At 35.2% G+C, this 9,642-nt stretch overlaps 1 protein-coding gene across 1 annotated transcript; it reads right to left on the bottom strand.

Annotated features, from left to right (window-relative positions):
- Positions 1-585: 585 nt before the first annotated feature.
- Psc (Posterior sex combs) lies at positions 586-7,236 on the bottom strand. The gene is made up of 4 exons (XM_065511523.1): positions 6,573-7,236; positions 6,028-6,118; positions 4,955-5,158; positions 586-4,808 (listed from the first exon to the last, which is right to left on the bottom strand). The coding sequence occupies exons 1-4, from the start codon at positions 7,219-7,221 to the stop codon at positions 1,112-1,114; spliced, it is 4,641 nt and encodes a 1,546-aa protein (XP_065367595.1). The 5' UTR covers positions 7,222-7,236; the 3' UTR covers positions 586-1,111.
- Positions 7,237-9,642: the final 2,406 nt, after the last annotated feature.

Here is a 9,642-nt window from a genome sequence, read left to right as displayed (position 1 = left end):
CTTTTTATTTTTAAATTTGGGATGATTTCTTTTCTGTTTGGAGAATGATGCTCTAACCCAGAAGGTTTAGTTTCTAAAGTGTGTGCTTTTGTTGTAGCATGCTCGATGGTAATGACGATGATGATGATGATTACGCTTGTGATGTTCGTTTTCTACGTCATTGTATGGCAGTTGTGTGTGTGTATTATTGTTATTTCCGGTTAAGGCATTTTTCATGTTTTGTTTTCTTTTGTTATTGCTGTAGTTAAAGCGGGATTTCTTTTCGTCGTTTCTCAGTTCTTCCCATTTCAAATTCTTTCCCTTTTATTTTCTTTTTTCCTTCTCCTTATTGTTGTTGTTTTTTTTTTTTGTTTAATGTTTGGGAAAGACGATACACGTTGCTTTAATGTTCCCTGCAACATTTGTCGCCTGGGTGCACACACACGCACATAAATCATCGAATTTAATCATCAGTAAGAAGCATCGACGTCTATAGACAATTGAAATGAAGACATTTCCATTTAAACGCTGGATCTGCTGGAGATTTCTAACAGATTAAACATGAAAATGTTGCAAAATGAAAAGATATAAACTCATTTATAGAGATTTTTTTTTATAAAAATATTTTGGTTTTATTTTAATGATATTTCATTATTTTTTTGTTTGTTTTCTTTTTAAATATTGATTGAATAATACAATTGATTTTCTTAAAACTTAATCTTAAATATTAGAACAATAAAAACTAAATATATTTTTCTGTAAAAGTAAATTCTTTTTTTTTAATTTTTACATACATTTTGTACATTCCTGTTGCTATTTACATTAATAATACTTGCGTTTTTTGCTTACTTAAATTAGATATGAGTAAAATTATGTTCAAATAACCTACAACTCTGCTAATTAGTTGGAGAGTATAGAACTGAACTTAAACTGAAACAATTGTTAAAATAATCAAAACTATTTTAAAAACAAAAACAATCTTTTTTTTCGTAAAATAAATAACACTTACATACAAAGTAATTTAAAAAAAAATTAAGGAAACATTTTTGATAAGTGTGTTTTCAAAGGAATTTGATTCCTTTGTTGGTTGTAACAATGTTGAAGTTTTCCCAATTATGTTTTGGAGAACACTTCACTTTGTTTTTGTAGTTTGAAAGTCTTTTGTGGGATTTGTTATGGCAGAGGGCAGCGCTGCAGCAGATGCGGGGTTGGGGGAATTATTAGGGCCGGTTAGTGTTTTGGGACTAGACAGTTTCTTGGCGTTTTGCATTGGCTTTGTTTGCTGTTGCTGTTGTTGTGGTGGTGGTTGGTTAAGCATCTCGGCGGGGGATTTATTGGCATCCATGCTGTTCTTTAACTTTTGCATGTATTCGGAGAAGGCTTCGTTGCCAGCTCGCTGCATGCGTGATAACTGATCCATGATGTAAGCCTGTTGGTAGTTGTACATGGTGGGATTGAATTGACCCAATTGTGCCGCGGCAGCCGCATTAGCAGCATATGGATAAAACATATTTGATTGATTAGCAACAGCCGCTTGAACTTGAGCTCTCAGTAAATTTTCCTTGAGTAATTTACTTAACTCAGCTTGGCCGGCAGCCGCATTTTGACAGGCAGCCGCAGCTGCCAAGTGTGGTGGCAGCATGGATTGCATGGGATGTGTGAGACCAGGTGGAAGGGTGGGTGGAAGCGTGTGTAAATTTGGTGTTGGGGACAATTTACTTTTTGTATTCAATATTGGCGGTGAATTTGCCTTGTTATTGCCTTTAGAAGTCTGTGGCGATTTTGCCGCCGATTTCAGACCATTGTGAGCAGCAGTGCCAGCCTGATGTTGTTGTTTATTTGTTGTCCCAGCAGAGTGAGCTCCAGGGGATTTTTTACAAGGTTGTACCTTTTTGTTGTTGGAATGTATTTTGACGTTAACGCCACTGGGCGATGAATAAGTGCCAATGACATTTCCATTGTTGTTGCCCGGATTTATTGGATTCATTTCGGCGTGCATATTAGTGGATGACATTTGGCGGGGTAAAATGTGTCGGAACTTCTTGCTAGCCGAGTTGTCACCTCCACCTGGTGATTTTTGTTCGGTAAGAGAGGGATTTGGGCGTTTTTCGGGACTTGGCGTCTTTTTGTCATTTGCATGAATGGGCGATTTATGGGTGGTAGGTTGTGGTTTATTGTTGGCTGGTGATACCGGAGATTTATTTGAAACATTTTGATTCTTCGTAATTAAGTTCATATTAGCGGCTACATTATTAGCAGCTGCCTTTAGATTCGCCAAGTTTTGGGAGGCTGTTGTGGCAGGAGATGGCTTGATATTGTTGATATTTTGTTGGGTTGAATTGTTATTCTGTTTTGTGGCGTTAAGCGGAGGTGTTGCTACCCTTCTCACAGGAGGATTAGGGAAGAGGGAATTGTTGGTGTTCTGAATTGGAGGCGATAAGCGCTTGCTGTCCATGTTATCGGCTGTTTGATCTGGCAACTTAAGAATTTCTATGTAGTTGTTTACTGGACTCTTGTGTTTGGGATATGTGGTACCATTGCACGAAGCCTCTCCATCATCGCGTGTTATTGTAATAGACAGCGAAGAGGGAATGTTTATATTACATGAATTCAACAAAGACTTGACCTTCAATTGTTTCTCAGGGGGGTCTTCGACTGGACTGGGACTTCTGGCGAAGGAATAGACACGTTTGGGAGTTTGACCTTCACAACGGTTATTTCCAGAATTCGAGGAATTGTTGTTGCTGCAGTTTGAATCATTTTTGACTGGCGGACTTGGAAAGAGGCTAGACATTTGATTATTTGAGGCCATAACATTTTGCATGTACGAGTTGCCCGCATTGCTAGGTTTAGGGGTATATTTGTATGTGGGCATGGTAGGAATGTTATAATTAGGCACGTATTGGGGTGAACTGGGGGAGTAGATGGGTGAATTTGGCGTATACATGGGTGTACGGCAACCAGGTGGTACTTCGTTACCCTTTGATTTGGCAGCATTAAATAATGCCAAGTTCAAATAACTATTATTTTTGCTGCTAGCACTCGATTTGGCAGACGTCGATGAAGAGGAAACACTGACACTGTTTCGGGTATTGGAAGCAGTACCTTGAGTATTTTGTGATTTAGAGGGAGGTGCGGGCATAGGTGGTGGTCCCATTACAGGGCCTGCATCGGATTTTGGCCCGTATACCTTAGATGAGGCAGGTTCCTTTGGAACTGATTTGATTTCCGTACCAGCATCCTTAAGAATCTTATTGACGTCGCTGGGTATATTGGCAAATGGATTAATGCGTGGCGTTTTGGGTAAGATGGGTTGAAATCTCTTAGCTATGGGTGTACGACTGCCAGGTGCTGCCAATTGTATGCCCGTATTATTGCCATGCATCGGGTGTGGAGTTAACGAGCCAGGTGGAGCTGCTGTTACTTTGGATTGTTGTGATTTAGTCATCTTTTTGGGTAATGCTGAGGGTGGTTTCATGGCTGTTACAGCGGGCGGTGGTGGCATCAACGATTTGTTGGCGTTGGTAGAAGGTGACATTGGTTTTCCATTCACAATTGGGGGTAGTTTTATTTTAAAATCTTCTGTTGCCAAAGGTGGAGATAGTTTAGGTTTCTTAACTACTGCTTTCACGGGCTCCTTGCTCTTACGTTTTGAAGAGGAAGATATCTGCAAGGGATCCTTGTTCACACTTTTATTTACTATGCTGTGAGTAAATTCCTTAAAGGAGTTTTTGGAAAGCTTTGATTCCAATTTCTCAGCCTTAACGCTTTTAATGGGAGTCAAAGCGAAAGATTTCAAAAATTGTGATTTCTTATCGTCTTCTTCTACAGGGCTGGGAGTATTTGTCTTTGCCAGGGGACTAATGCGTTCAGCCTTGATTGTGAGAGGAGGCACTGTTAAAGGACTGGGGGTCTTGCTCTTACGTTCACTGTGAGGCGAGGATTTAGGTGAAGATTTCGGACTGTTGTCTTTATCTTTCTTAGTCTTAACTTTCCATTCTTTTTCGGGTTTAACAGGTTTAACTATTTCCTTGCGGTCTGGATCTGACATGTTAATAATTGTCACACTATTTTGTTTTGATAGATCGATTTTCAGTTTAATATTTTCCACTTTACGTTCGTCTTTGTGTGACGATGTGGAGGGAGAAGTTTTGTGATTATCTTTTTTCTCCTTTACCACCTTTACTCGAGCCGGTGAGTTGACATCGCTGTAAGCTGACTTATCTTTTACAGCTTTGTTCACCAGGGTTATTTTTAGCTTGTCGGTAAGAGAAGTCTCGTGGGAACTGATCGAAGGACTTGGGGGTTGCACAATTTCAAATTGTTTGGGTTCCGGCACAGTTGGTGTTGGAATTTCTGTAGTTGAGGATACTTCTGCTTCGTTTTCCTGCTTGATCTCTTCCGGTTCCAGGATTTTATTACTACTAACCGAGGCCACAATAGAGGGTGTGGGTTCATGGACAATGCACATGGCTTGAGAATGTAATTTGGGTTCCTCCACGAGAGGAGTAATCTCTTTCTTGGGTTGTGTCAAGAGATTTTTCTTAACCCTAATCAGGGGCTTCAGCAATTGTTTGACACGGAAGTAAAAGCGCATGGGAGCATCTCTTTTCCACGTGTATATATAGGCCACATCCATAAGGGTGTAATGGTCAAGTAAAACTATAGTTTTGACTTTGTACATGATGTCAATGGTGAAGCGATTGCTATTAATTTCGAATTTACCAAAGACTAATTTTTTCAAATGTGCCACCGTACACATGGCCGGACACTGGAGATAACGAGGTTTTAATAGTTCACTGTATTCAGCGTTCGACTTCATGTGCTCACTAAACAATAGAAGAAAAACAAGAGAAAGAAGGAAAAGAAAACTTTAATAAATGCATGACTTTTGTTGTTTGTATAGAATAGTTAATGTAAAGTTGTAATAATTGAATTTCTAAATTGTAACAAGTTAAAATCCATAAATACTTACTCTATGTCGGCATATTCCAATGAAATTGACATGTAGTCAGATGGACTAAATATTAAATGTTCCGTATCGTCACCTCTTTGTTCTGGAGTGGCTATAGCAGCTTCTTCTGGACGATCCTTGTAAAATGCACGTTTGCGCATTAATTCCTTTTCGTATAGACCCGGCACCAATTTATAAACAATAGCCTGCAATGTTGTATCGGGCCTAAAATGACAAATGGAAAGAGTAGAAAATAGAATTAGTGGTAATCCTTGATGTCCTTTGTTGTTAGCATTGAAATTTTAAGTGAAAATTGCAAAAACTATTTATGCATTTTTATAATGGTTCATTAAAGCGTAAAACATGACTCTTCCAGCTAAATTGAAATCGCGTAGAGACAAAAAAGTGTGCGTCTAAGCAGGTAATAATAACAAACGAACGAAATACAATGAAACGATATTTCTACAGTCTAGATGTCTGTCTGTCAGTCTATTTGGCTGGCTGCCGGTCTCTCTCGTCTATCTTTGTATCAATGTGTTGAGACGTGTAAGTTTGTAGAGACGTGTAATGAAATGTTGACGCAGATGTTTTATTATAAGGCTCATTACTTAGCACGCTGTTTGCATTCTAGCACAGCAAATACATAACTTCACTATACACCTATACCCCGCTCTACCAGCACTCTCACAGACGTTTCTATATTTCTTTTTATTTAGAAATGAAATTTTCAAAATATTTTTCCTTTTGTGAGACAAGTCGAATAATTTTGAAATATGTTTTACGAGGGGTGTGATTGTCTTTAGCTGTCTATTTTTTTTTTGGTTTTCAGGGGTTTAAGGTCTCTGTTTGTTGTAGTTGCTGTCTTGTTTGTCACGGCTTTAAGACTGTTTTTGTTAATTTTATTAGGAATTTTTATTAATTTCTGTTTTGTTCTTTATTTTGGTTCGGATTTTGTTTTCTTTATACTGAAGAAAACTCACATACAAACTTATTAAATTAGATTTTAGTTCATGACATGGGTATTTTAAAATGCCGTCGGCAATTTGTATTTTTTTAAATTTCATTTTAAATCAGCAATTTATGGAAATACTTACTTTATATTTGGTTTTGCAGTATTTATCATCATTTCGCAACGAGGACAATACTGTTCCGTTCTCAAGTGTTTGATTAAACAACTGTGGCAAACTGGAATTAAAATAAGAGAAAAGAAAAAAACTCATAAATACACAAAAACATTTCATTTCATATTTAATATTTGTCTAAAAAATCTGTCTGTGAAAAAGGACACCTTTTAAAGGTTTAACGTGCAGAATCCCTTTTGTTGCTTTTCAATTCAACCCCCTTTTTATCTCTAAATAATGTTTTACAATTTTCTATTTAATATTTGCAATATGGCAAAGAATTTTCCCATTCCCAATTCAAAAATTCCAGCTTATGTGATAGATTTCTTTAAATTATACAATTTTGTCAATGAGAAGACATGAATGAAAAAATTGAATGCGAAAAACATAATGTAACTCGCTGTTACTTTCACAACTGAAAAACGTGAGGTGTCCTTGTTCTGTTTATTTATATTTTTGCGCCCCAAGGTATGCAAAGCATTCAAGGTTGTGCAAGAATTAAGAGTAAAACTACTTACATGAATGCAAACACTCCACTATGGTTGTGGCGTCAATCAAGTAACCAAAACACAGGCTACAAATGATGTGCGAATTGACGGAACTCAATAGGATGGGTCGTTGACGCATCGCCGACAATTGCAAATCATTGGGATCCGTGGTATTGTCCATATCTTGACCCAGCAACTGATCGTTTGCCTCTAATTCGGTTTTGATGACAGTATCAGTATCACAGGCTTGATGGCTTTCGTTTTTGATGTTATTGTCATTATGGCTGTTGTTGTTGCTGTTACTGCTGCTGTCACATTGGGAAGTTATGACATTCTTGGCGTTGGAGGATGTTGAGCAGGAGTAGGAAGAAGAGGATGTGGAAGATGTGGAGGAGGCTGATGATGACATTTCTTTCGATTGTTGACGTTGTTGGGTTTTTGTTTTGTTTCCATTTGTTATGCTAACAGCATTGTTGTTGCTGTTGTTGATTTTGTTTTGTTCCATTTGTTTGTTTGTGGTGTTGGAATTCGCCATGTTTGTTGTTGCCGCTGCTGCTTTCAGTTTCAGTTTTACTGGCAAAGCTGACATGTTTGTTGTTGTTATTGCTGCCACTTTAGTCGTTGCAGTTGTTTGTGTTTTTGAGGCAGAATTTGTCGCAGGTAGCGGTACAGGGGACATAATTTGTCTTTTTTCTACTTCTTCTACTACTTTACTTTGTTTTTGCTCTTTTGTTTTGTTTTAGACCAAAAAGTAATTTGATATTTTTAAGGCTGAAATATTAGTTGGTAAAAATAAACAATATACATTAAATTAAGTTATAAAACAGCATAGGAAATAAAGAAATAGCATAAGAGAAGCTACAACAGAGTAACAAAACAAAAATAAAAGTAATAAAAAAACCTTTAGGGAAAGAAGTTTAAATTAAATTTTCAAAATGTTGTTTTTAATAAAATATTTAATTAGCTACATTTTTTTTAAATTTTATAGGCATTCATTTATTTCATTTAATACAACAAAAAAAAACTTTTACAAATTTAATAGGTCTTTAATAGTACGAGTTGCCACATTGTTGTTATTTGAATTTTATTCCTAAAAGTGTCTTAATAATCTCCCCTAATTAATTTACTTAACTCTCTAATGCCCAAGCATACCCAAGGCACTCATCGCAAAAATGAAAATATAACTGATTTTGCATTTCAAAAACTTTCAAAGTTTTTGAAATGAAATATCAGTTATATTTGCATTTATTCACATTTTGCGATGAGTGCCTGGAGGCATGCTTTAGCATTAGAGGGTTAATTATAAAAATGAATTGACATTTATATGAATTAGATGTACCAAATTTGTGTTACTACATTTGAAAAATTAATCGGTGTAAATATTGTTTTTAAAATTATGAAATTTTTTTGTAATTCGGAAAGTTTTTTAGAAAAATCTGAAAAATTCAAAAGTTGTATTTTAGACCCCGAAGTTAAAAGGGTTAACGTTTTTCAACAAGATATTCAGTATAAATTTCCTATGGACTGATTAATAATATTCAAAATGTGTCCTCATAATTAGCAAAATTTAGCAAATTTTTCTAAAACTTTATTCTGTAATCCCTTAGGTTCAAATCGCAGATACGGGAAACTAAATTCTTTTGATTGTTATTCCCGTATATATTCTTTATAAAAATTCGTTTAACAAAATTTTACAAAGTTTGAAATTGGAGTTTAAAAATGATATAAGAAAAATGCATAAACTTTATACTAGTTAGTACAAAAGTACATATGAGGAGCCGCAGAACAAAAGATACTTTTTTGAAAATTTAAAAATTTGGGAAATTGATTTTTTCTAGAAGATTTCAACCCAACCAAATGTTATAAAAATACCAAAAAAATCAATTTGTAAAAAAATTCGAAAAAGTACCTTTTGTTCTGCGGCTTCTCATATCAGAGCTCTTAAAAAGCTCTTCACAATAAGCAATTTAGTTGCGCAAGTCTGTTCTTCATTTTCAAAAACATGAATGAAAAAACAAACCAACTTTCCGTGTCCCACCTTACCTCTGACATCTAAAAACACAAAAATTGCAGAAGACTTGCGCAACTAATGTGAAATGGGTCTTACTTTTGAATTATTTGTATAATATCTTTAGCTTTCCTACTAAAGCCTTTGCGAAAAAGTCTAATTACAATAATTTTTACTGATTTTATCAATATTTTAATTGGGAATTTAACACGTTAATCCCGTTTTCACAATGTTTACTTATTTTTTAAGCAAAAGTTATACTGATAATTTTCATACAAAAATTATTTTAACAGGCAGTAATCTTTGGTTAAGAATTAAGCAGACTTAGTGAAAATGTGTCTAAAAACATAATCATCCCTATCATGAAAAAAATGTGAAATTTATGTTCCCATGAAATATCCATTTCCTTCGAAGGGAAAATTGCTATCGTGATATTCCCCTAAACTTTTAATTCACAATAGTTGATTTTGTTCGTAACAGCTGTTTATTGTTTACAAAAGTCCATCTAAAAATTTCACAACATGGGGAATTTTTTCACGTGAACAAAATTTATGAACGAAAAATGGGAAAAGGGAACATATTTCTTGTGAAATGTTGATTCGCGATAGGGGTGAATAAAAATAATTATGATGGACTTATTTTTAATATGTTTTAGTTTTTTTTTAGCTTCATTTCCACGATCTCTGGATGTTTCTTAAACTAAAAAATGTCAGTATAACTTTATAATAGTTATTGATAAATTCACTAAAATTTATATTACTCTTGTAGATTGTCTATACATAGAACTTAGTATCCTTGTTAGAATAGAAATATTTGCAAATTTAAAAAACGAAAAATTTTAGGAGAATATTGAAAATGAGCTTTAAAGCCGCGTCTCCCGCCTGTTATCTGGGTATGTACATATGGATGGACGAACATAGCTAAATCCACTGCGCTATCTATAAGGATCCTTAATATATATACTTTATGGGGGTCTCAAATGAAAATTGTAGAAATTACAAATCACTCATAGTAAAGGCTACAATAAAAAAAACCTTAATTCCTCTGTTGCAGGGGAAAATATCAAGAACAATCATAAATCTACTGGCAACA

Source organism: Calliphora vicina, chromosome 5 (assembly GCF_958450345.1).
Source record: "Calliphora vicina chromosome 5, idCalVici1.1, whole genome shotgun sequence".
NCBI lineage: Eukaryota > Metazoa > Arthropoda > Insecta > Diptera > Calliphoridae > Calliphora > Calliphora vicina.
Note: the sequence above shows the minus strand (reverse complement) of the source record. Positions and strands in the feature narration are given on the sequence as shown.